General features: G+C 42.6%; 1 protein-coding gene across 4 annotated transcripts in view; it reads left to right on the top strand.

The window, feature by feature from the left end:
* The window catches only part of pou6f2 (POU class 6 homeobox 2), a 78,263-nt gene that overhangs the window by 33,535 nt on the left and 16,941 nt on the right, over positions 1–27,787 (top strand). For all 4 annotated transcript variants that reach the window (XM_082546886.1, XM_082546883.1, XM_082546884.1 and 1 more), the window contains one exon: positions 14,890–15,236. In XM_082546886.1, the coding sequence (XP_082403012.1) occupies positions 14,890–15,236 (347 nt within the window). The remainder of the gene's footprint in view (positions 1–14,889; positions 15,237–27,787) is intronic.

Genomic DNA, 27,787 nt, shown 5'->3' with positions numbered 1-27,787 from the left:
GATGTAAGTAAATTTCACCTCCTGCTGCTTCACTTGTTGCAGCCATGCTAATCATTTGTTCTGTATTCAAGTTACATATTTTCCATAATTGCTTAAAAAAACAACGATCCTCTGTGTTTCTTGAATATACAGTATGATTTTTTTTTATGTATGCATCCCCAGACATTTCTGTGTTTTGTGTCTGGTAAGAAACCGTTGTTTTGTGTGTGTGTGTGTGTATATGTGTGTGTGTGTGTGTCTGTTAACCTTCTGGCTCTTGGCTCGTTTTTTGTTTCTATGGATGGTGGCGGTGTCACTCTGGTTCAGCCATGCCACAGGACAGCACGCTGCCAGAGCCCGAAATAGAAAGAAAGGAAAGAAAAAAGGGGGAGGCTTGGAGAGGAGGGGAGAGGGGAGGGGATGAGTCTTTATGGCGGTGTGGAGGAGGACAATAATATTGTTAATCAGATGTGGCTGTGTCTGCTCCTCCACAGCAAACCCTGACATCTGCCCTCACTGGTAAACACTGAGGGAGGCTCTTTGCAAAACCACCTGCCATAAACACACAGTCTACAAGGCGGTCGCTCACCATCGCACAGTGTCCGTCTGCGCTGTGTGTGCAGGCAGTGTGATGCATTCATTTTAATGGATTTTACTCAGGGTGGCAATAAAGCGGCGTGGATTAGGAGAGGATCGTTTTCCGAATTAGGAGGCGGAATTTCTAGATGGCAAATTCTGAAATTAGCTTCCAGTTATGTGAATAATCAAAAACACGTGGAGCAATCCGGCTATACGCTATTCCCCGAGCTCCGGAGCTAAAAGAGATTACCCTCTAGCTGCTGTAATTAAGTGTCTAAATGTGAAACAGCCACACTGCTGGCTTCATTTAGCCAAATTAACCGTTTTTGAATAAAATCTCAATTATCTAATCCTAACACGCTCAATGAAATCATCTTACACCATGATAGCTGTGCATGTTGATTAATATTCTAAACAATTATGCACAATCAATAGAGTTCATCTGTTTTAATCGTTCCCGTCGAGTGGACCAGTTAAATGAGGGAATATTGAATGGGGTATAAATTACAATACATTGTTTTCGTGGCATTTCAGCACTTGTAAAGTCTTTCCAGTAAATGCCTTGACCACTCGGCCCCAGAGTTGTTTTGTGGAAATTACATCTCACTTTTAGCCTCCCTCCTCTGACCACACCGCTTCCGAAAGATTTGCTAAAGGTCTGCCATATTGCTGAGGCGCAATTCAGGAGCTTTCAGCAACAATCTGTAGTCAAGCATTTTAAATGAAAATTGATTTGTGATTTACATGGTCAGTGAGGGGAAAATGAACTTATGAAATGTTGTAAATGAAATATTAGACAAGGTGCAGTGGGAGAGAGCAGACAGAGATGGTAATCTTGTGGAACTGGAAGTCCTGCCTGGCAGAACTGGGTGACATTTTACATTTATCTGTGTTCTGCATGAGTTGTAATGTTAATGGTAATTTTATGGGACTGAACTGGAATGAAAATGGTGTTATCACCGATTGCTTCAAATGTGGAATTGTGTAAAGCAGCACAGCGGCATCCTTTATTTCCCATTCCCCAATAATGTGAGTTATTGCGTGATGTGTCCTCTGAGGTTGAACTTGTGTGTTCAGCCTGTTTTTTATCAGTCAGGGTGCCTTATATCACATACCTGTGCCACCGGATGAAGCGTGCACGCTGCTGTGTTTTGATATTAGTAGAAAGGGCACAAATGTTTCTCCCAGACTTATTCAGCAGGTCTATTCTGCTTTTTCTTAATGATTTCCAAAGGTATTTGTGTTGTCACTGTTATGTTTTATACCTATCTGCATAATTGACTCACAGTAAGTACATATGTACATAACATTATAATATAAAGTAAAATGTTATCAAAACAGATCTATAATGGACTTAATAATACTAGCAAATCAATGTAGCATTACGCGCTGATCAATACTCCTTACACTGGGCCCAGACGTTTTAATTTTGTTCAATAACTTGTGCAGTGAACGTTTCCTGTTCCCGCTCTGACCGTGTACAACATGTATGGATTTTCATAGAGCTCGCTCTTTCGTGTTTGAAAGAGAAAAGAAGCAAAAAACCTGAGAGAAGAACAAACAAAGTGATCCTGCAGCAGCGGCGGCGGCAGTAGAGGAGCTGTGGGAGTCTGGATCACACAGAGGTCACTTTTAAACACAGCTCTCCGGTTCCCCGCGTGTGAAACCAAAGAGTCCGTGGTGACATTTGTCAGCAGATGGTGTGGAACCAAACCCCTCACCAGCTAAAAGCTATCTGTGGTTACTAATTGCTGACCAGGGCCTAATTACCTTAATTAATGGCTGAGGTATCTTGGGGCCAGATTTGTGGGGGCTTTTATCAGTATCAATGCAGCTTAAAAGGTCCCGCAGGAGGCCTGAGGAGTGCGCAAGTCCCGCGGGTGCTATTCCTGGACTAACTGCAGACACATCACAGATGGATCCCGTGGCATCAGTACAGGACGGCATGTTTGGAGAGAGGTATCTGATACTTACAGATCATAAGAAAGACTCACTAAGTACATGTGAGGGTATAGAGGGGAGGGGGAAAAAAGGCTTTTCTTGCATTTTTTTTCTCTTTTTCCTCTGGACATTTTTTCCTACTCTTGTCTGTAATACACAAGGCTGTTTCCTGAATTACACTGCCGTAATTCACAATGACAAAGTAGACTTAGCACCTTTTGCCACAGACCGTGGGGGGTTTTGTTCAGTGAGCTCTCACTGTGAAATTAGCCCTGGTACTTTCATTTTCCAGCTGCAGTGAAATGGTTAAAAGACACAGATCAGCCAGTATGGAAATAGAACTGATTCAACAAAATCTGCTGCTGCTGCTTCCCATTGCTTTGCTCTTCACCCATCCAGGAAAAAAAGAAGAAGGAAAAAAAAAAAGGAAAACCCTCCCCTCTTTTCTCTCCAGCCACCCCCCTCTCTTTTTCTCCTTACTATCCCCTCCGCCTCTCCCTTCCCCCAACCCCGTCAGGCACCTTGTCCGCATCCGAAGAAGGCTTGTAAGTTTCGGGTGCATACATTTCTTTTGATGATATATTGTCCTGGTGCGGAATTTCATTTACTGCCGCTGCCCTTTGCTGAACCTGTTGCTAGTCAGTGAGCACGATAAGCGTATAAGTAGCATGCTACTTCATTCATCATACATCGTTCTGGGCTCTCAAATATCTCATATGCGATTCAGGAAGAAACTACTAAACCGGCACAAAGGATCCCACCAGGATCAGCTGTGGTTCCATTAAATGCTGTGTGCAAAAATAAAGCACACTGGGCCGCTTGTTATCGTTGCATCTACAAAACATTAGCCTTCATTTTGCGGTGTACACATTGTTTATGTAGCAAGGAAAAGACAAAAAAGGGGGGGGGGGGGTGTATCTCAAGTGCTCAGTGCTCATGTAGTACATAATTCCATTCACATTGCATTTTGAATGCATGCATTTTGAAATCTGTTTTTTCCCTCAGTCATAGTGGCTGCTCTGTGTTGTATTAAACAGCATTAATAATCACAAGAGGCTCAGTGTCACTCAGAAGTCTCCACATCACTAAGGCAGACAGTGTTGTGCTGCTGGGCATGTTGTGCTGTGTGAAAGTGCTTACACGCTCCCTCAGACAACCAAAGGGAATAATTAAAGACAGAAGATGGAGGCAGAAGAATGGAAAGCAAATCCCATTGTTTGGGGTTATTTCATCCCACTGAATTTCTTTTTCTCACTTTCTTTTCGCTCTCTTCTCACATTCCTCCCCAAATGCACTGTGGGTATGCGGCACGTTATCAAAAGCATATGTAAGCGAAGCAGCGCAGAACAAAAGCCCTGTGATGTCCTCCTCATACCCACATTGTCTTTTGATTATTCTACAATCATTTTTATATCTGTGTAAGTTGGGAAGGAAGGGAAGGCTTAATAACCCCGTAATATACAATACTGTAGCTGCTCAGAAGTCACAATGCAAGATGTGCTCGAGACGATTTGGAAACAATCCTGCTTAGTCCTCTTTTTAATCTAATGGAGTAATTCTTCAACCCCTCAGTATTCAAGTTGTTACCAAAATAATCCACAATGAAATTCAAATTTAAGGTGAACTAGACTATTAGGGCGACTCTACTCCACTCCATTTCTGGAGCAGTAAATGCAGCCCCTCAATCTCTCTCAGCTTTTACTGTCAGTCAGAGAGCACTCAGTCATCTCCGTGCATCAGGCCCGCAATATTGATTTTTCCACCCACTGAAACAGCCGCATGAACATAAATTTTACATGAGGCTTTTACTCGCGGCCTCCGCTTTGGTCTGACGACACATGATGGGACCATGAACACGCTGTAATAACCCGGTCTGTCCTGCCAGGCAGACAGGCTCTTTTCAGGAAGGGGGAGCGCGGGTGGGGGGGGCTCAACACCTTCTGGACTTTGAAGGACAAAAGCAGGAGACCCCATACTGGGTTTCACTGCATTACATACCGTTTATGTGGAGTGTGTTTGAATGGAGCCTGAAAATATCTCAGAATGTGAAGGTTTGGTCATAAATGAAGCCGTTGTAGTTGCTTTAGACAAAATAAAGTATTTCTTTTATTTATTCAAAGAGATTTTAATGAGACAGCTATAAAAAATGTTTGAAACCAGGATTAGTGCAGAAAGTTTGCCACTTAATTTAAGAAACTTTCAAGCAAAGCGAGATAAACTAATTAGTCGCTTTGGTTTAATCTTTAAAAACCCTCACCTGTAAGATCACTGCACAAAAATGAAAAAATAAAAATCTTAAGGATTGAAATCAGAGGGAAAATAAACTCGGTCTCTCTCTTTTTGCTTGGGACCTCCTGGAACTTTATCGGGACCCCCCCCCTCCCCAGAGGTTCCCGGACCACACTTTGGAAATCAATAACAAAGCGTAAGCAACACCAAAAGGGCAACGTTATCGAGCACACGGGGATTTTCTTGTATGTGTAACAACTCCATGGAGAGGATTTGATTCTTTGAAATGCTTCCCCCAGAGTGAGAATCCTGCAACACTGCTTGATATTGCCTTGCATCACAAAGTGAAAGCATTATCTCTGGATCCCTACAAGCGATGTGGTTTACTCTCCAAAATCCTGTAACTGCGACTCCGCTCAAATCTTAACTACCTATATTTTTTTTCTCTCTCTTTCTTTTTTGTAGTCGCTGAGTTCCTCCTGCAGCTGAAATGCTGATATTGACTGCTGTGGCTCTCTGAGTAATGTTTTTATTCAGTAGTTCTCCAGCTCCTTTAACGTTTCATTTTCCACGTGTTCATTCCAGCCATTGCCAACGCAGGTATCTATTCTCCATCCCCTTAACGTGATTACCAGCTGTATGCACTCGCCGGTGAAGGAATGTAACACAAATATGTTGCAAGCTGTAAAAAAAAGAAGCTCTGAGTGAGAACGTGTGTTTGTTTTTCTAAGCCTTTTTCTTTCTAACTCTAGCTAAACTTTTATTTCAGGGATTTAGGCACAAATATGAGATACTTCACTTGATTATTTGCATTTTTTTGCCAAAATACCAAACTAGATTGTTGCGTTTCATGGCCTTTAAGACTAAATGGGCCACTCGATGATTCGTAATTTCTTTACTCAAGGAAAGAGACGTTATTAATGCCAGCTGGTTGCTGCATGGAAAAATCGTAGTGTTTTCTGAAAGAAAAACCTTCACTTTAGCAGCAACATGTACAAACGCACTGAACAACTTTGACAAGCAGTTTGCAGCAAATAGATCAAACTAAATAGAAGCAAGCCTGAACAGGTGGGTCTAAAGTTTATTATTAAAGGTATCAACGGTGTCCACCGGGATCCGCAAACTCAAAAGCACCATCACCTTTGTCTTTAAGTTGGATCTAAGTACAGCCAACAAGTATTGATCAGCAGACATTAGAGATGTAGACAACAACAATGAATTAATATATAAAACTTTAATTAGCATTGTTATCATAGTTTCCACTGTATGAGGTGTAAACTATGAAGTATTAAGTATTTCATACTTTTACTTTTTAATACAGAGCTAGTATTGAAGTATTTTCAGTATTGCTGCCTTTATTTGACAGTCTAAATCAAGGGTATCAAACATAAAGTCCAGGGGCCAGAACTGGCCTTCCTAAGACTCTAATTCGGCCCACTGGATGTGCTTTAGAACAAGTGAAGGAAGGTACTGAATGAATTTTTGAAGTTTTAACTGTATTTTCATAAGTTTTACAGCTTTTCCCACCAATAAAGACCTTCCCAATGGTCGTTCATACTAAACCAAAGCAATTAAATGATTGATAAATAATTCAATGACATAAAAATTCATTTTCACTATTTACTATATACATTTCATATTTTTACAATGAGACTACAGTGGGAAAAAGAAATAGGAGGTTTTATGGCTAATGAACTCTTCCTGTAATTTTACATGTGGATTTCTAACTATTTAAGTCCAAAGAGTCATGCTGGCAGATTTCTTTCTTTACTACAGCAGCATTTCTTGATCATGTAGAAAAACGGAGACACACTGCTGAAAGTGCACTGCTAAACTAAACGTTTACCTAAACATCTATACACAAAGGGGAGTTTAGCTGGTTCGGCACATTTAAGATCCGAGTTTATGGGTGTATGTGGCCCACGGTTTAAACACTGACACTCCTGGTCTAAGTGTTTCTACCAAAACTGAACCAGATATGCTGCAAACCACACACGGGCAAAATACAGCCTGCGGGCCATCTCAGTCCAGCCTGCAGTGTCTTAAAAAACTGATTAAAACCAACCATTGTGTTAATAAATTTTAAGGTGAATGATTGTAATGAGTCTGTGCTACTTATTAAAAAAGGAAGCAATGATCCTCAGAAATGATCCATTATTCCTTTATTCATAAATAGTAAATGTAAGTCTAATTTCTACTTGATTCAGCGATGCAGGTCTGTATATTAAAGCTCAAGTCAGAGTAAAACAGTTGACGCAATATTTATAATGTATCGTGTTTCATGCAAGCAGTGGTCCATTGTCAGAAAATTAGATAGATGTAGGTGAATTTAAATGTTAGTATGATAGTTATGATAAGTGGATTGTTTTATGCAAGTCAGATTTTCATTTTGAACTCAGTGGGCACCAAATGAATGCTTTATGAAACATAAAGTATTTCCAGACTCTGAAAAAGCTATAAAATATTCTAGCATTTGTATTAAATGCAGGAAGTTTAAGATAACTGACCTCTATTGTTTGCTTATCTCACCAGTATGGCCTTTAGGAAACAAAAATAAATGTTTCCTGTGCTAAACTGTGTCAATTTACACAAATTCATGCCTTTTGTCATTTATCAGGTTAATACTAAATGCTCCACCTCTGATGCCACTTTCTTTTCATCTTTCTGTGTTTTAATAAATCACTTTTGAATTTAAAAAAAAGACAGACAGAATGACCAGTGATAGAAATAATTACCTTGACGCGTAATCAGTGTTATGAAAGTGAACTAAAAGTTAACATTTCACAAAGGAAATGAGAGCAGAAACAGTGATGTTATCCCCTTCATCAGTGTGCGAGCGCGCCGATCTAATCCACAGAGTAAAAAATGACCTTCCCTTGACCACCTTCATAATTACCAGATCTCATAGAGTCTAAATCTCCTTACCTCCAGTGGAGTAATTATCAGTGTGACTCACTGAAAAGGCAATTGAGACAGTGGTTTATGGACTCCCATAGAGGAACGTGAGGCAGAGCAGTAATGGGGAGCTTGTTTGTCCCCCCCTCACCTCTCTCGTCGGAGAATGACAGCCGTGTTTAGAGACGAGAGCAGTTCCTAAAGATACAGGGTGGGTCACATAGGACAATTTCATCAACCTGGAAAGGCTCCTCTGTAGCTTCTGATTAGCTCTTAATTTACTGCACTCCTCTCCTAAGTGAGGCTAAAGACATCCAGATAGTGCAGCAGTGTATAAGCAGCTAGATTCAATTCAATTCAATTTCAATTCAATTCAATTCAATTTTATTTATATAGCGCCAAATCACAACAAAAGTCGCCTCAAGGCGCTTCATAGATACAGAGAAAAACCCAACAATCATATGACCCCCTATGAGCAAGCACTTTGGCGACAGTGGGAAGGAAAAACTCCCTTTTAACAGGAAGAAACCTCCGGCAGAACCAGGCTCAGGGAGGGGCGGCCATCTGCTGCGACCGGTTGGGGTGAGAGAAGGAAGACAGGATAGAAGACATGCTGTGGAAGAGAGACAGAGGTTAATAACAGATATGATTCAATGCAGAGAGGTCTATTAATACATAGTGAGTGAGAAAGGTGACTGGAAAGGAAAAACTCAATGCATCATGGGAATCCCCCGGCAGCCTACATCTATTGCAGCATAACAAAGGGAGGATTCAGGGTCACCTGGTCCAGCCCTAACTATATGCTTTAGAAAAAAGGAAAGTTTTAAGCCTAATCTTAAAAGTAGAGATAGTGTCTGTCTCCCGAATCCAAACTGGAAGCTGGTTCCACAGAAGAGGGGCCTGAAAACTGAAGGCTCTGCCTCCCATTCTACTTTTAAATACTCTAGGAACAACAAGTAGGCCTGCAGAGCGAGAGCGGAGCGCTCTAATAGGGTGATATGGTACTACAAGGTCATTAAGATAAGATGGGGCGTGATTATTTAAGACCTTGTATGTGAGGAGCAGGATTTTGAATTCAATTCTGGATTTAACAGGAAGCCAATGAAGGGAAGCCAAAACAGGAGAAATATGCTCTCTCTTTCTAGTCCCTGTCAGGACTCTTGCTGCAGCATTTTGGATTAGCTGAAGGCTTTTCAGTGAGTTTTTTGGACATCCTGATAATAATGAATTACAGTAGTCCAGCCTGGAAGTAATAAATGCATGAACTAGTTTTTCAGCGTCACTCTGAGACAGGATATTTCTAATTTTAGAGATGTTGCGCAAATGGAAGAAAGCAGTCTTACATATTTGTTTAATATGTGCGTTGAAGGACATGTCCTGGTCAAAAATGACTCCAAGGTTCCTCACCGCGTTACTGGAGGCCAAGGTAATGCCATCCAGAGTAAGAATCTGATTAGATACCATATTTCTAAGATTTTCAGGGCCGAGTACAATAACCTCAGTTTTATCTGAATTAAGAAGCAGAAAGTTAGCGGCCATCCAGGTCTTTATGTCTTTAAGACATTCCTGCAGTTTAACTAATTGGTGTGTGTTATCTGGCTTCATGGACAGATAGAGCTGGGTGTCATCTGCATAGCAGTGAAAATGTATGCTATGTCTTCTAATGATACTGCCTAAGGGAAGCATGTATAATGTAAACAGAATTGGTCCTAGCACTGAACCCTGTGGAACTCCATAATTAACCTCAGTGTGTGAAGAGGACTCTCCATTTACATGCACGAATTGGAGTCTATTAGATAGATATGATACAAACCACTGCAGCGCAGTACTTGTAATACCTACAGCATGTTCTAATCGCTCTAATAGGATATTATGATCAACAGTATCGAACGCTGAAAAACTTTTTCTTGGCTTTAAAGGAAGAGATGCATATGAAAGCCAGTGTGCATGCATGAATATACAAAAGGTACCATTAGATTTTATTCAGTCCTGAAACTCAGTACATTCTGTCCAAGCTTTGTGAACTATCGTTTCCTTTTTAACGGCTAGAAATACTGAATGCCTCCAACATGAGATCATCGTCTCCGACTCCTTCTGTCCATACTTTATGCAACACAGATCACGTGCAGTTTGATAGAACGAATGATAGTCAAAGTCCCTTTGTGTAGATGTGATTGCTATGACCCTGCAATCACTCTTCATGCTGGCCTTGCCCGGGTCTTTTCTAAGCGCTATAACATGACGACCACCTATTTTTTGCTTTTCAGAAAGGCTAAATGCATCAACAGATGTTTTCATATTTCATTTAACTCGAAAAATGCACTGTGGATGTTAGGATGACACGATACCAACGGGTAGCCAGACTCATTTACATATGCACAAACAAGCACACAGGCAAAGGGTGTATAAGGCAATTCAAGGGAAATAGTTACAAAGGCAGGTGTTGTACATCGGGAGGAAAACAAGGAGCTTGAATCAGCCCCAGAGAGAAAAGTGCTGTAATAGGTGGGTTGGCAGTGACTACTGAGATAGCGCTGGTAATGAGAGAGCAGACTGCCCGCCCTCCCACCCCACTACTCAACCGCACAGGAAACAAAAATAGCATTTTGTCTGACGAACGAGCCGGCTTTGACCTAGCCTTTCGACCTCTGACAATCAGTCTCGCTTCGTCCTCCACTACTTCACAAGCCTGGGCCAGGACAGTCAGAGATAACAGTTGATTTCTACTGTGGCACTAAAGCGAAAAAAAAGAAAAAGAAGAAGAAGCTCTGAAAGAGAGATGGCAGACAGTTTCTCAAAGCGCTGAGGTTGAAGGCCTGAGACTTCTCAGCGCTGGTGTCTCGGAGTCCCAAATGATTGTTGTTAAAAGTTTAAAATTGAGTTTCGTTTGCATCTGATCATTGCGCCGCATGATCTGGCTCATTCCTCATTAGAAACATTAACATAGGCAAGTTGTGACAACACTGAAAGTGAGACCCTTGCTCTTCCACCCCTCAGGCGCGATGACTAAGTGGGAGCGCTGACTGCATCGCAGCAGACGAGAACTAGTGAATATGAAACACAACAAAGAGACAGTGGGAGATATAATGAGCTCTATAGGATCCCGGCACCCTTTTGCCCTCTCTCCATCACAAGTGAAGCTCCCGCTCTCATCCTCGGCCCTGTGTCTGCTGGAGGAAGGAGCACAAACAATTAGCTGAGACAAGCTGTTTGGATTATGTGCTCAACCAAAGCAATCAGACAGCTGTGGTTAAAAGAATGAGCTTCAAAATGCCAGTTGCCCAGTTAGAGAGGAAGGGAGGGTCAGTGGTCCTGACAGTCTTAACAAGATGACAGAATTTATAAAGCACTGCTGTTAAAGAATATAGTTACCTGCAGTGTAGCCCTTATAATAAGGCCACATGGGGCTTCTTCCATATTCCCTCTGTATTTGTTTTCTTCTGCTTCATATTCTTTTGTTGTGCCTCGTGTTCCTTGGCGTAATGGTTGGCGCTGGAGGAAATTCTTCAATCGTCTTTGATCTTCGCCTGGTTTCGATAATTTTTTGACAGAAATCTCATTTTGCCCCCCTTTTGTTTTGTCCGTCTTTGTTCCCTTTTATTCCATCTTTAAATGGGGCTCAACATTTTGTCGTTGTGAAGTTGCAAAGGAAAAGAGCCGGTCCTGTCAGGGGCTCAGCGCTTGCTAGACAACTTGCCCCAACATTTCAAGTGCGAATTGGACTCTTGCCGTTTGCACAGATGATATATAATTCATGGTGGGGGTGTGAGAGAGGTGTCAATGTGTCAGGAGGTAGAAGAAATGTAAAAGTGTGCTGTTTACTGGCCAAGAGATGCCGGCTCTCTTTGGCTGGGCTTCTGCAGAGTGAGGAAAGAGGAGGATGATCTGATCTTCATCAAATGTTCATCTGTGCCTGTCCTGGAGACGAAGTGACCACGCTAATCAAAGACTTGTCTGCCCTGATGTTTTATTCATCTTTTATGAGACAAGCATACTTAAATAATTTAAGTGCATTGATTCGGTGTGTGTACAAGCTTGTCTACGATGTGTTCACAATTGCTGGGCCGTATTATCAATAGATGTTCACAAGTCATTTTCCAGTGTTTGTTATCAGGGCCTTTGTGTTATAGACACTGTAAATATTTAGCTTAGCTTAGTTCGGCCGTGTATGTTAATATAGTATAAATACATTATCTGCGACACTTTATATGTTTTTCAGAATGACATCACAGTTTACACCCTAGTTTGTGGATTTTTAGTTTTAAAGCATGAACATTTGACTTAAAAGAGGCAAACATAGTTAATTTAGTTATTAATAGAAGTTTAATTGAAGTATTTATTTAGTCTTTATTTTCCTAATTCTAAAAACAGGAAGTGTATTTTTCGCAAAACTTGTTAATTTAGCTTGTTTAGACAGCATATGCTTTACTCAGCATAATTACCTTGCTTTTTAGTATATGAGATTTTAAAGACCGATACCGATATTTGGTGATTTAAAAATCCGAAATTTTTTTAATTCAGACACACAACGCAGAATTATATGGAGTAATTTAATAGTGTAGTCTAAGATAACGAAAGTGATGTTTAAAAAGTAATTTTGCTGTTACAACAACTCGTGGATTATTCGTTTACCACCGCCCGATAGTTCTTGAATCAACTGCCTGTTGTGGTTGTTGCAACCCAGAGACATATTGTAGAGTGCCCTCTGGTGGGCAAACTATGCAACATCAACACTCATAGCATGATTGAAGGGTGTTTTTCTGTGTTTACATTTTCATTTTTCTGATGTTTTAAGCACTTTGAGGCGACTGTTGATGGGATTTGTAAATAAACTGAATTGAATGGAATTGAAATGCTAGTACTGAAAGATCAGAGTCTACTTTCCATCCAAAGAAGTTGTAGGTTTTAAGATTATTTTTTGACTTTTTTTAAGAACTGAAGTGGCTCTATAGTGCAGTAGTTTACACTTTTGCCTAACAAGCAAATGAGGCTGAATTCAATTTTGGGAGGAGAAACAAACTCTTTTGTGGGTTGTGTTAAGAAGGGCAAATCAAACATGCAGAGCTACCTGCTGTGGTCACCCTCTTCTGAATAAGTGAGCAGCTGAAAGTAACTTTAACTGTGGAAACAATTACATAGGGCAGAAATGTCTTTTTATTGTGCACTACACTGTAAAAAGCTAGATGAAATATCTCCATACAGATCAGTCCTGTCTCCACTAAACCCAAATTATCTTTTGCAGCACAGAAACAGTCAAATGTTGATTTCACTCTTTTCTTTTCTGTCTAAGGCTGTGTAGCATCACCGAGCAGTCCACAGCAGTCTGCTGGAAGTCAAGCGTAGCAATGATATGTTCTGATATGTAAAGTTGTTTTTAAGCGGTTGAACTGTCAACATGTTAAGACATACACCGGTTTTAAAAAGTCTCTTCTATCCATCACATCTGTGTGTAAACTCAGTTTGTCCTTTCTTCTGTTTAGGGTGTGAAGGTCAGCTTAGATGTTGTTGTTTTTAGCCCATTTCGCACATATGGTGTTACGGTTGATTCCTTTAGTAGAAATCATTCGTTGTCTGTGTTGTGCTGTGGCTTTCGTCTGACATTCAAACATAAAGTGTGTGTTTGTGTGTGTGAAATGACAGAAGATCCACCAAGTTGTGTATTCGGGTGTTTGGAGTGAACTGCACAGCGGTCACACCAACATGTTTTTACATTTGTTTTATGTCAGGTGTGCTCTCTGGGTACTTGGTAGTAGGGCTGGGCGATATATCGAGTTTTTTAAAAAATATCGATATATTTTCATACGAGATATAAGATGTGACAATATCGTTTATATCGATATAGTCTATGTTACGTTATAATTATACTTGTGGAGCCGCAGGTTTGCCTCTCTTTCGTCCACTTTTGTCTCTACGCTGCGTTACTCGGCCTCGCCTCTCCTTCACTGAACACAACTCCGCCTCCCCCATAGCTTCACCTGCAGGCAATGACAAGATGAAAGCGGAAAATCTCCGTTAGCGAGTTACCGTGCGTGGGGCTGGACGGTGTCAACGTGTTAGCGAGCTAACCGCGCTAACGACATGCAGCCCGGAGGTGCTGCACGGCCTAAAATCCTTTCATTTTCTCAGAAATCGACAGTGCACCTTATGTATGAATTCTGGTTGTGCTTACTGACCGCGAACCGATTTTATGTGGTACACAGCGCTCAGCAATCTGTCAAAAAATGTTTTAATATGACTTTGCTAAGCTACGGAGTTGCACCGCTTGATGGATTGTCAGAGGACTACGGCTACCGAGGAGGAGCCTCGCGGAGTGATACGTACTGTGTGTGTATAAGGACCTGTTCAGAGACGTGGTGCAGCTGTGAAATCTGTCTCTTTGTTATTACGCTCAGCATCTATTAGTTTACATTTTGACTGCACAATTGTGAGCTTTTTGTTATGCACAAAAACAACATTGTTTTCTTTTATTTATGGACCATGATTATTTAATAAATGCTGATAATTTATTTTTGAGTAATTTCTTCATGTACATCTACGCTGTATGTAAGTAAAAGTGCCCGTGTGACAGCTGGGACACAGTGTGACTAAGAACTCTCTTTTTGTTCTTAACTTATGGCTTAAAAAAATAATAATATCGAGATATATATCTTATATCGCCATCCAGGTAAAAAATATCGAGATATGAATTTTGGGTCATATCGCCCAGCCCTACTTGGTAGTATCTGCATGTCTGGTGTGGCTGCAGCTTGAGTGTTAACTGATTTTTTTTTTTAAACAGCATAAAAATTTATAAGCATTTAAATGTTGGAATTACTTTCTAATGGCACGCTATTATTGGATCCAATTAGTTAATGGGTTTATTTCTGAACTCTTACAGAGAAGATGGATGTCTCTTTCTTATGAGATTTTGAGCCATTAAACCAAAGATTCTTTCTTTCTCCGAGTGACAATGACGACTTTTGGCTCCGGAGAGCAATTATATCAGTCAGGCTTGATAGCTTTGTCCTCCAACTAGCTAAATTGAATTCAGTGACTCCATCATGCAGGCTAAAAACCCAGGAGGACCTTGTTGTGGCTCCATGCAATTTACATCTGTCTTTCACTGTTTACCCTATGCATCCCACACTCTATGTGTGCATGTGTTTCTGTCTTTGGTGTGAAAATATTCTTCAGATAATGAAGGCCTCTTGTTTATGTGCTGAAACACTTCTGCAGCGTGTGGCTCAGACACTACGAAGAATCAAACTCCTGTCCTTTCATCAACAGCTACCTCATCACTGAACTCCCAGCTCCAGCACCTGCAGCAGCTCCAACAGATGCAGCAGCACCACCAGCAGCAGCAGCAACAACAGCAGCAGCAGCAACAGCAACATCAGCAGCAGCAACAGCAGCACCACCATCACCAACAGTCTCACTCCCATAACCAGAACCAGCTGTCATCCCAGCATCACATGACCCCACCCAGCCAGCAGCAGCAGCAGACCTCCGTCCCGTCTCCAGCCTCCACCTGCTCCTCCACCTCCGGGCAGCCGCAGCAGTCCCCGCCGCACCGACCCAACCAGTCTCCAGCCCGCAGCCTCCCGTCACCCGTCACTCCACCCATGCCTTTGCCCGTGAGTCCACAAACTAACATGTATTTGTAGATAAGCACAGGTCCAGCTTCTCCTCTCTCTAAAACAACTTCTAATTCAGCACACTCTATTTGGATTTTTGGCTGGAGGTTGCTGGAAAATTAATTGCTAAGCCCCAGATACGTAAAAAATGTGTACTCCCTGACAAGTTAATGAGTGATTGGTGGAGGCCACTTGGTGTCACTAGGCAAAATCGGTCTTAAAGACATATGCAGTGTCAAAGACATAGGCGAGTGATTGGTGTCGTTAGATTAAGTAAATCGCAAAGAAGGTGCAGCACCAAAATCCTCCTTGTGATTGCTTTGGCTGCTAGCAGATTCACATGTAAGATGATGACTTGTCTGCAAAGTCTCTCTAACAAACTGGAAATGGAAAACCACTTAAACTAGCATGTTTTAAAAAAACCGAGCTTTTACTTTGAAGGCGAAGTTGGCAAGTTGGCATCTTCCTTGCAAACTACATCAATCTTCTAGTAACCAAAACAATCATAAGGAGGTTTTTGGTGCCGCACACTTTGAGATCTATCTATTCCAGCAACAGCAACCACTTGCCAACCATTCAGGGAATATACATTTGTCCTTGTCTCTAGAGGTTGCCAGGGGGTTGCCAACTGGTATGAGTGAGGGTAGATCTAAAGAGGATTTGGCACTTCTGATTGGTTTTAATCCAACCTGTTCACCTACATCAGTACTCTTATATTTACGTGGATTGAGGTTTCATTTTTGGTCTTTATTAGTTCTGTTTTGGTTTAGAATGTAAATATTTAAAGGCTATTTTAAATTACATCAGAACAGAGTTAAAACGTATTTATCATCATGTCACTGCCGTTGCCCATTAATTTGTTCTTTTTATTAATACAGATTATCTACGTCAACCATAGTAACAATAGCTCTGCTCACTGATCTTGCAGTAAGGCCAAGAAGTGTTTCTTTTTAAAAAGAAAAGTGCTTCATGAGCTGACATGTGGATGGGAATCGCATCATTGTGGCCTTTACCAGCAGCTGTATACTCTGCGCTCGATTGTTTGTCTGCAGATGATCTTTATCAAGTGGTGTCCATGTGGACCTATTAGAATATGCATGTTTTTATTGAAGCCTTGACGCACTTGAGCACATCCAACCTCACAGCCAGGCGAGACGCATTAATCGTATCCTGCTGCTGCAGATCGAGGAGGGATTCTGAGGTTATCTATCCTTAGGCTTTCCAGTCGTAATCAGTCCTTTAATCTTTGCTGCTCTTCCCACTCAACCTCCTTTTTAGTCACTTTGTCTGTCCATCCATCTCTGCCCTTCTGTCCGTCTGCCTGTCACTGTGTGACGATAATAACCTATTTTATATCCCTGTGGTTTCATTTCTGGTGGAGACTGGCCAGGGTCGCCTTTCTGTCCCTGGTCACATTCATCAGCGTCAGACCCTTATTGGGTTGTGGTGCAAGCTTCTTTATGGCCAGGATGAGTTGGGCTATTTGTTTCCCCTCGCAGCCCTCTCCGGCCCTGTCACGGCCTAGTGAGACTCAGCAGGAAAAACAGCCTCTGGATTTAATGGGCTCCAAAGGCTGGCCGCTACATCGCGCCAAACAGGCTGTCCGGTCTGACTGTGGATACAAGAGCTCCTGACCAACATACAGATCCACACATTAAGCTTGCATCAGACAGTGTGTAAACACCTTAAGTAACAGATACTCTCTTAAGCTTTAATATGCTAGGAAACCACCACTTGGTTAAATTTCCAAGAATCTAAACAAAAGCAGCAGAACCATTGTTATTTCGAAACAAGCTCACTGCGTGTCTGAGTTCCCGAGCTTTATCGAGGTGGTGTTTCTGTGAAGGAAGCAGGGTTGCTGATTACGATGGCTGAGGACAGACCTTCTTTGAGGGGGCCAGAGGGGCCACATCGGGTATCATTAAGATATTGCCTCATCAAATAGGATTATAGTGTGTGTGTGCGTGTGTGTGTGTGTGTGTGTGTGTGTGTGTGTGTGTGTGTGTGTGTGTGTGTGTGTGTGTGTGTAGAAGAAGAAGCAAAATGGCCATAAAAGGTTTAGTTTCTCTGGGTCATTGCTGGGATTTTCAAGGGGTGAGTTACACAGGGAGGGGCTCTCTGAAGGACAGGCCGCGGCCTCAGCACCCTCTCATGGCTGCAATAGGATTTAAACAGCAGCTCCGCCTCCCTCCGCCGCTTGGGTCAGTGATTGGATTTTCAGTCCCACGTCTCTGGTTCATTTACAGAAGTTTTTAAATTCAAAGCACTTCCCCGAGTGGAGACTTTCTCGTGCGCACGTGAGCACCGTCACCCCGATCGTGCTTTTGTATGTTTTAATGAACAGCACAGAAGGGCATTTCTGGTGTTTCTGTGTTTTACCCAGAGGAACCAGTGTGTGCAGTAAAGTGGAGTCATAATTACCATAATACAATGAGCATTTTGCAGATAACACCCCTATTTCCTACCGTCATTATTCAAACAAGTAGAATCACTCAGCCATTCAACTATTTGCAGAAAAGACTGCACAGCGCCGCAGAGAGACAAACACTCATTATGTTCCAATTAATGTCCCATTGTAATTCTCTTCTCATGGGAGGTGTGTGATATTCTTTGTAAACTCACAGAGAAGAAATCCTAAGCCTTCATTACATCCCTGGTGTTTTTGAGGGTTTGGCATTTTTTAATTTGTGAGTCAAATTTCATTAATTAGCTCATTAATACTCGTATTAGACTACAAATCGTACGGCAGCAGACCGAACCCCCTCGAGTCGGTGTTTTAAACTTATATTAGTGAAGCTAATGTGGTTAAATGAAGGGAGAATTTACCTTCCTACACCTTTCACACACTCTGTCTGCAGCTCCCCAACATGCAGAGTGCAGTCAGAGGCAGCCTGGAGCTGCCTGAAATAGCCACCACAGTGATGACAAATAGACAGAGGAAGATTATGAAATTTGCTTAAGTGCGTTAATGGGCTGATTGTGGGAGCCCGCTGGATTTTGCTGGAAGTTGATTGATTAGAGCTGCGGGTTTTCTCCACGCCCGGAGAGCTCAGGGATTTGACGGGGTAAAGGCGCGCCAAGTCTGTTACACCGGAATTGATCTTAATTAGATCTGAAAGACCTGCCACAGCAGAATGGTCTCGGCGATTAAAATGAAAAACAGGAGAAATTACTGATCAAATTAATCATAATGTCGGGCTACAGCTGTAGGTCTGGTGTAATTTGCCACTCCAGTGAGTTACATCAGCCCAGGCAGGGGAAAGGAGAGGCAGTACATACTGATCCATGGCAGCGGGAAGCTTAGGCCAGCCTATCAAATGTCTTATTCCAGTTCGTCTGCCCGGACCCTCCTGACCCTGCTGCGCCATCCAGCGGAGGCCCGGCATCCGTCTCTTTGTGCCTCTAATCTAATTAGTTGCTTTTTATTGCCCCTTTTTTCCCCCTTCTACATTATGTCTTCCTCCATCCAGAAACTGCACCCTTTACAGTGCTGCTGTTCTTGTCATGGCTGTCTTGTCACCAGCGTGTTGTGTGTTCACTAATAGCTTCTGACCTTGGTCCAGTGTCTGGCTGGCTGGTTTTCGGGGGGCCTGGCGGAGGTGGAGGCGTCCTGTCTTCCTCCTCCGTCAGACTCCCGCCGTCTGTCTCTCTCCCCTTCGTAGTCGTCTCCTTGATCGCTGTCAGAGCCCCACACTGGGCCTGTCCACTCTCCATCCACACACTCATAGGGGTAATTACAGCCTAGGGGCCTGCCTCCTATCCCTGTGCTCCACAATTTACCACCAAAGCGTCCACAGACATCTCTCTTCTTCCCCACTGCACCCCGACATCACAAGACTGCAGGGCCTCAACCCACAAGTGCTGCAATTACCTGAGTCTCTCCTCAATCCTTTTCTCTCTCCCTCTCCTCTCTCTCTCCCCCCTCCACGCTCTCCTCTCCACCCCTTTGGCTCCCTCACTATTCCCTGGCAATCAGCCTTCATTAGAAGCCTCTGGTGAAAACCCATCGTCACCAAGGTCAGCCGCTGCCAACCACAACGGCCTTTCAGAGGCCTGGCTGTCTGCACTCTCCATCTTTCCTCACCTCCTTGCCATCCTCCCATTCCTCCTCCTCCTCCTTTTCCTCCCCATTCCTGCTCACTCCACCATCCTCCTCAAATCTCGGGCCCATCACTGCTGCTTTTGTCTCCAGCTGAGGCCCCTTCAGACACTCATGTCACTGTTTTCCGCTGCAGTGCACTTTTACTTATGTCAACCACTGTTAAAATCACCACTGTCCAATTTGCTCCAAATGTCTCCCTTTTTTTTTTTGTAGGGGGGGGGGACATTTTTCCCATTATATTATCATGTGTATTAAATGAGTCTTGCACATCGATTAATTGATTTTCCAGATCAGCTCCGTGCTCATTGAATTTAGCAAAGAGGGAGCCGCCGTCATTCTGCAGGATATTAAATCAAAATTAAAATGACATGCTTAAATGTGGGCCCAGTGGCGCACGCTGGGCAGCGTTTACGTTAAAAGGGAAAAGTCGCTCTTAAATGTTGAAATAAAAAGAATTACAAAAACACATTATTTGAAATGATTTCTTCCAGTAAAAAGTGTTTTGAGTGTCTTTTTTCTGCCAGTTTTGGCGAGGAAGATACAATTAATGGAAATGACAATTAAAAAGACCATTTAAAAATATTTATGCATGAGAATAAAAGTTGGGCGTTCTTCTCTTATAATTTTACTTTCATGTAGAAGCTTTAAAGTGTCCTCACGTCCTGGCATTATCCGCAATAACACCTGCTTTAAATCCCCAGATTTCAAATAAAACTTTTAAATATATACTCGCGGTATATGATGGCAGGCTGTGTGTTTAAATGGCTGCTGGTAGCTGCGTGGTTTTAGAGCATGAGCGGGCCCTCGGCTCTCCAGCAGCTCAGCCTAGCCTCTTATTAATGCACAGGAGATCCGGCTCTTAAGAAGGCAGAAAATTGCCTTACATAACAAGCGCTCCACAATTTAGAAATACAAATGTGCACTGTTGACTGAAGCAGAAAATAAGACTGTTGCCCATCAACAGCACCACATTTCATATGAATAATTATAAAGCATGGGAGCTAGATGAGGAAAACAACCTGACCATGACAGCTCTACTACTTTTATTTACTTCAAATGAGGGATTAGGCAGGGAGAAAATCTAGAGACTTAAGGAGCGACGATGAGCCTTGAATTTCTAAATAAGGCGAAAGTTAAATTTATCATATTTCGCAAGGATCCTCTGGAAAACTGTGAGGGCACTTTCACTTTTAAAACTGCACCCACATTGCACCTTGCACTTACTTTTTGGCTTTTCTGGTTTTGTTGAGTTTTCAGAGCTCGCCAAGTTGATATTTCCGTCACTTTTTCTTTTTTTTTCTTTTTTTAAATCTGCAATCCTTCTAAGCCTGGCCCCATTACTCTCGAGGTGGGCAGAGGGCTTGCAGCTCAGACACCCAGCAGAAAGGCACAGCTCCCTGATCAGCCCACATGGACACTGGGGGCAACACGCATTAGACGCCCACAGGGGAGCCCTCAGATGGAGCACCGAGCTAGGGCTCACCTAACAGTGGAAAAGGAATAGGGTTTCTTTAATTATGAGGCAGGGCTGTGACATTGAGTTCCCCCCTTTCTCCTCCAGCAGCCTCCCAGACACCGTCTAAGTGCTCCGCTCTGCTGAGGAGGCCAGTCCCCCCGCGGGGCGCGATTCCACTGCCTGTAATTTCTGATGCCCATTAGTGACCGCAAACAGAGCACCGGGCTCGCACGAGGAATACAGCTGCGCGGCTCTGCCACGCTGTAAAAAGGCCCTTTTAATGCAATGTTATTGCATTATACCCTCCTCATAGAGCAAGTCAAAAGTCCCATTTGTGGTCTCTGCAGAATATTATCAGAAATTCTTCTCTGCAGTGTTTCCAGTCGTAGTAAGCCGAGGCTGGATTTGGTGTATATTTTTGTAATATGAAGTGGGCTGTGTGGGTTTAAATTCCTTTCATTTGCACCTGCACTCTCTGAGGAGCTTTTTTGCATTTTCTCCCAACCCCAACCCCCACCTCCTCTGTCTACCTGCCCTTTTTCATTATTAGCGGGAATGTACAATTGATGGGTTTTGTAAATAGACTCAACTGGAATCCAAGAAAAGTGCACTTCCTTGAGTCAACTCCTCAAAGGTGGGGGGAAACCTTTGAAGTCGAAACTGAGATAATCAATACAAATACGGCGGCATATTTCATCAATTCACTTCTCCACTTATGCTGATTTAGCTCATGCCAACAACTCTGTATTTGTTTCTTTTTCTTTTTTTTCTTTTTTGGGGGGGGGGGGAGCGAAGGAGACATGGACGGAGGGGAGGGAGGGTGGTGGATTTATTGATCAAGAGTGACCACATCTTAGCCACAGAGCCCCTCTCTCGTGATTAATCTTAGGGCTCAGAGTTGGCCAATGACACATGACAGGCCTCCTCCTCAAACTCCTCCATTTCTCTTCATTACTGGCCGTATTTTTGGACACCACTGTGGAGAGTAATCATTTACCTTTATTGTGTTTATAAAGCTGCGGCATGGATGACCCTTCCTATATTGAATTGAGGACATCAAAAGATCACTGGACATTGATTAGGAAGATATTAAAGTCATTCAAATGCTATATTTATATGTCAAACAACAGCAGAGTGAAAAGAGATGCCATTTCCACCTAAACGAAAAGCAATGGGATGTAATCAGTCCAGTGGAAATACAACTCAAGAATCAAGAAATATGGTTTATTAAACATTGAATATTTGAGGTAATGCTCATCTAAAGGCTGCAAAGAGTCTTTGTTGATTCTCCACAGTCGGATCGCCTAATGATTTGATTTTTCATTTTCTCCCGTGGCCAGGTACCCACTTTAAGAAATCATAGCCGGAGCAGCAGTATATTTTCCCGCAACGCTGGTCGCGGCTGTGATTTCCAGCCCAGCGCTAGTATGGTACAGAAATAACTGCACCAAATATGTCACATCATGAGCTGAAATGGTCAGCACTTTCCTGTAGATACTTAATCACCAAGTAGTTTCAAATTTAATACATCTGGAAACAGCTAAATATTATAGATCATTCTCCAGGAAGAGGAATAGTGTTGGAGGACTGTAGTATAACTTATATTTTTACTCTCCGAGTGTCCCCTAACCAGTGGAAATATACTGCTGCGGTGATTAATGACAAGGAACCCGCTCTGAACCGCCGTGCCTCACAATTATCAACAAATGGGCTGGAGCAGATTTTATGTAATGATTAAAGCTGCTGTTAATTTCACATGAAGGTAATGAGCGGGGAGATTGACGGCCACTGTCCGACACTCCATCATCCCTTTATAGTTAGTTTAAACGTTTTCACGACTCTTTTCCTCCCTCATTTGCATTTCGCCTCATTAGATATGGCCATTTCTGAGACCGCCCGCGATATCCATTTCCTGGAGTTAATGCATTTTATTTGATCAGCCAAACCGCCTCAGTTAACTAGCTGTCATTCTGGTCTTCCATATGACATCACTCCATTAGCACCCGCCGTGCCACCTTGGCCACCTCCACGTCCACACCCGCTGCCACCACCATCCCTACGCTGCCTTAAGCAATTACAATGCCCGACTGTCACCGGATGCAGCGTTATTGTATTTTGCCGGGTGTTATCTGCCCCAGTTGTTCTATCTGTCTTTCACGTTCCAATATTTCTCCTCAAAAATGGCTCTTTTTGGGGTTTATTTTTCACAACGGCTGGAGCTGAGGCCCAGTGGTGAGCAATATTTGGCGCTGGGAGGGCTCAGAGTGCACAACCACGGTGCGAGGCCCCCGCCAACCAAGGGACTAGAGGTGTTTTGGAGGGCCTAATGGCATTTTGATGTTCATAAGCACAGCAGATGTGAGGAAGGGGAGACAGGGAGGTGGGCGAGAGGCTTTTTTGGGGGAGGAGGGGAGTCAGCAGAGGACTGTCAGCGGAAGACTTGCAGAGTCCTGACAGACACAGAACGTGTTTTCTCATGTCACAGCTGATTACATTCACTCCGGAGTGGGAAAAGAGCAGGGAGGAGACAGAGATGTGGGGCGAGGACGGACGAGGGAAGCTTCCATGTTGCTCCAGATAAAGGACATTCTCCTCATACAGAAACAATAGTGGTATTGACTGATGATTTACCCTGCTGGGTCCACTTTGATTCAGCTGTGGCTGGATGATTGAGGGTAAAACTTTCCGATATTTTTGTAGATGATTGTTTCTACCTGTAAAAAGTTTGTATGTAACCACTTTCAGCATCAGGTCAATTCTCTTTGAAATTTCCCTGTTAGGTTAAACGCACGTTTGATTCTTTTCTTGACTCACAGATGAGCAGAAAATACGCTTCGCACAAATCCCAGAGCCCGAGCGTAGACAAATCTGCCCCCCCTTCTTGCTTGCACCTCCACCACTTGTCCATTTATCTTTGCTCTTTTTTTGTCTAGTGCAGGCCCCGAAAAGGGGGGGGAAAAGCAATTAAGTTTAAAACGGCCACATGAAAAGAGCAAAAACCAAGAATAAACTCCAGTTGTTCGTGTCAGACGATTTTATTTTCAGGGGTCTCTCCACGGTTTGCGGGGACACTATTTTTCCCTCTATTCCTGAGATTACACGGGTTGCTGCACCAGGTGACCCTCATGGTCAAACAAGGCGACGGAGAGCCCGGCGGAGTTTAAAGACTCCCCCCTTCATACCGAAAAAGATGCATTTTTAACAATTTGCAGGCTTTTTTTTTCCTCCCCGCCAGACACATTTATTTTGTGTGTGTTTATCCCCGTGTATCCTTGCAAGTTTGCCTATATTAAACCAGGAGAGCGAAGCAGCTAGAGGGGGCTAAAGGTGACAAAATGTTGTCACATGATATAATGGAGGCTTTGAATTTGCTGGCTTGAATTTTACCTTAAAACTGTTAGTTGTTTTTTTTTTTAAATAAACACACCGACGTGAGCTTATTTCAACACTTGCGTTAAACCGGAGCATCCCGATCTGCCAAAAATCTTCTCAGACGCCCTTTTTCGTAGCGAATGAAAAGAATAAACCACAATGGTTAACATGCAGGCTCTACAAACTGGATGATCACTGTTTATCTCTTCCAACACATGCAATCAGTACAAATGCTAGGCCAGCTCTGTCATTTTGTGCCTCCCGCCGAGGTGTTGAGAGGAGTCACCGTGGCGGAAAATCACCTGTTTAGGTGTTGAACACAGCCTCGCCTCTCCTTATTCCTTGCTCTCCTTCCAACTGCTATCCATATTATCCCGTGCCAGAGACGCGGCAATAAAGCCTGCTCTCTTTTCACCTAGATTTACCCGAATAACATAGCATCTGAAAGGCCTATCATCGAATGAGGCTCAATGATAATATTTCAGATAAATCTGAAAGCTTCTCCAACAACCCATCACTCACACAATGACGCCGAGCGCAGCAGATTTTCAGGCAGACTCTGGGCGTGCTCGCCTGAGCAGATCATATTATCTGTGTGTTGATCTGTAGCCTCTGTTTAACTCTGTTTAACTGACCGTGTTGGCTCTTCTCTGTGTCCCCATTCACAATCGCAGCACCCTCAGTGCTGTGTTTTCACCCAAACGGCTCAAAGAACTCTCAAGTCAGCATTTTACATTCACAGCCTGTCTCACCTGGGCTACCACAGCGGCCGGAGCAGCTTTTATTTCTTCTTCAGGTAGACGAGGGGAGGAGATCGTCTGCCTCTCAGTTTCTCAGTCTCGCTACAAGTCGCTTCATACTTGTGGTATTTTTCAGGATTAGCAGTTTTTAGGCTTTGCTGCTGATGATAACGTGGGCGATAATGCTGCTTTATGTGCGTTCTGTGTGAAAGACAAAGCTGGTCAAATAGATCACGCCCTGTGATCTCCATTTCTTTTCTTTTTTTTTTTGCTTTTCTTTTTTTGTTTTTGTTTTTGAAAAGACATTTTAAAAGCCAAGAAAGCACTACTGGGAGCAGCATGCCAGAGGAGGATGTGGAGCCGTTTCAGCTTTCATGTGTCACCGACTTTTCAAAACATTCTCGACTGATTCTCAAAGTTTTTCCACAACAATCATCAATTCACATTCGCCTTTGAGCGTATACGAAGTCAGCGGTGATGACTCCTTTTTATCCCTCTTCCAGGAAAGCATTACTGCTGTTATTTTTTCATCGCAATAAAGGTACTTTTGCTACGAATCTCTCTACAATTTTTGCTTTTGTATAATGATAGTAATAAAGGTAAAAGTATAATCAAAGCTTTTCCAGACACAAAATTGGGCTCCATACGGCAGTTATTTTTTTGGCTATATAATTAATAAAATTTCATCTTATCCTATCGAGACTCTTCATCCTCTTATGGGAACATTACATTTTGGCTTTTCTGCCTCTTATACTTCCTTCTAATCAATAAATACAGTTTTTAAACAACGGTGACAGAGCTGTGCTATGCTGTAAAATAAACCCACTGTCCCCATCTGTGTCTGTTTAAATTTGATGCTCAGTTTTTATCTTTATAAGGTCCAACTAATGCCAAATAGCTAGAGGAAATTATAAATGCACCCCAAACAAGAGCTCAGGCCTCCGGAGGATAAGCTTGAGTAAATTAAACCCCACTTAAAAGTTGCATCTGGAAAGCCAAAACCTGTTTAGTGGGAGCCAAAGTTTTCTGTACATAGAAAAAAATCCATGTGTAATATAACCACTTACACTTTTATCAGGATATGCCATTTGTCAGTACAGTCACCGTTATAAATCAGGTTTTTCCTGGGTTATGTAGGAGCCTCTGGGGGGCTACTTTGTACCTAAGCACAATCGGTGTGTATGCAGTAAAGGCAGTGAGTCTGTGTTACTTGAAAGAAAACTGTGTTTCCCTGTTATTTATGACTGTCTGACAAAATGAAACCCAATTAACAAAGCTGGTTAAATAACAATAATGTTGGTTTTATTGATTCTACTTAAAACCGCTGCAAAAAATTAAACATTTTTGCATGAAAAATCCTTTAAATATGTCACTGATAAGTAGTCACGTATAAAACCTAATTAATTGCTTACAGTGCCAAATGCTTCCAGCCCCTTGAGATTATTAATGTGCACATGAAATTTGAATTATAATTTATCAGTGTTTAGCAAGGATGTGGGTCAAAGGGCAGTTTAGTAAAAGCAAATGCATCTTTTAGAGAAAATATAAGAGTAAAGTCTTACTCTTGTTTTTTATCTTCTAATGGGGACATAATGGAGATTCAAACATACTAAAAATGACACATTGTGTAAGAAATACTGGCTGCCATATGATACGTACATGCATCTCCCATTGTTGCTTCTGTACATTGATGCTCTTTAATGTAGCAGCACTGTAAACTCAGATAATCCTGCCTGTAGTCGATGTGCTGTAGCTGTGCTGCTTAGGTTAGTCTTTATTTCAGCCTGAATTCTCTTATGCTACATATATACAGCTAAAAGTAGGCGCGCAGTTTTTCAGCGTTTTGAGATGTTCAGATATCCAAAGGACAACTGCTGGACACATAAAAGACAATCTTGCGATTATCGAGGAAAAACTGGATGACTTTCAGACGAGAGGAGGCAATATCAATCACGGCCAATTTGAGGCCACCAACATGAAATATGATTTCATAAGACAAATGCAGTGTCATTCTTAATGTGCTTAACCTTTACTGTCAATGAAAAAGTATCGATCGCTCGGTGGCATTTTTTCATCATTTGATTTCGAAAAGTGTAATAATATATATATGGTGGTGGGGTACGGTAAAAGATGAATGGCGACTGGGTGATCTCAGATGAACAGAGCTGAATTCGCTGCAGAGAAAGTGTGGAAAAGTTGATGTTTCTGGGGAGACTTTTTGTCGCAGCATGCTGTATTTTAAATCTTGTAAATAAACCCTGCTTTTAATTTAAGCATGTACCCGACCAGCATTAGCAGCGGGGAGCGGGCAGCCTGCTTCTTAAGCAGTGTTTCTATTATTTCTCTATTCTGTTGAGTAATTGGGAGGTCTCCTATCTCTTCTTGGTCTTTGATCTACTTACTCAACCTAATAAGACTTTGCTCTGCTGCACTACAACCAAATCAGCAGTGCATTTTCAGCCCCCTAATAAGTGGTTAGCTTGATTTATATGGGTAATCTCAGCAATGTGGCAGAGCTCTACAACCTCTCCCTGATGCACCGAGCCTCTTTTCACAACCACAGGCCAGACCAGATGAGTCCATTACAGCGAGGGCAAAGGCGGTCATTTTAACCCTCCTTTGCTTCAGCTGTAACAGTGAGTCAGAGGATTTCTGAGTCGAAGCATATTGAAGCGGTTTTACGATACAGTGATGCATGGCCACGCCGCCTGGCTCTATTGTGAGAGCGGGAAGCTGTTGGGTCATTGCTGCGGGTGGAAAGACTCGGCTCGGCCCGTGGGGAGCCCCGGGGGCCAGAGAAAGCACTTAGAGTGGTAAAATGGCCACTTATTCACAGCCGCCCTCCTGTTTTCGCTGCTCCTCCCTACCCTCGAGCCTCCCA

The sequence above is a fragment of the Aulonocara stuartgranti genome, assembly GCF_965226115.1.
Source record: "Aulonocara stuartgranti genome assembly, chromosome: 9".
In the NCBI taxonomy this organism is placed as follows: Eukaryota; Metazoa; Chordata; class Actinopteri; order Cichliformes; family Cichlidae; genus Aulonocara; species Aulonocara stuartgranti.
The sequence above is the reverse complement of the archived record's forward strand: the minus strand, read 5'-3'. Positions and strand labels throughout refer to the sequence as shown.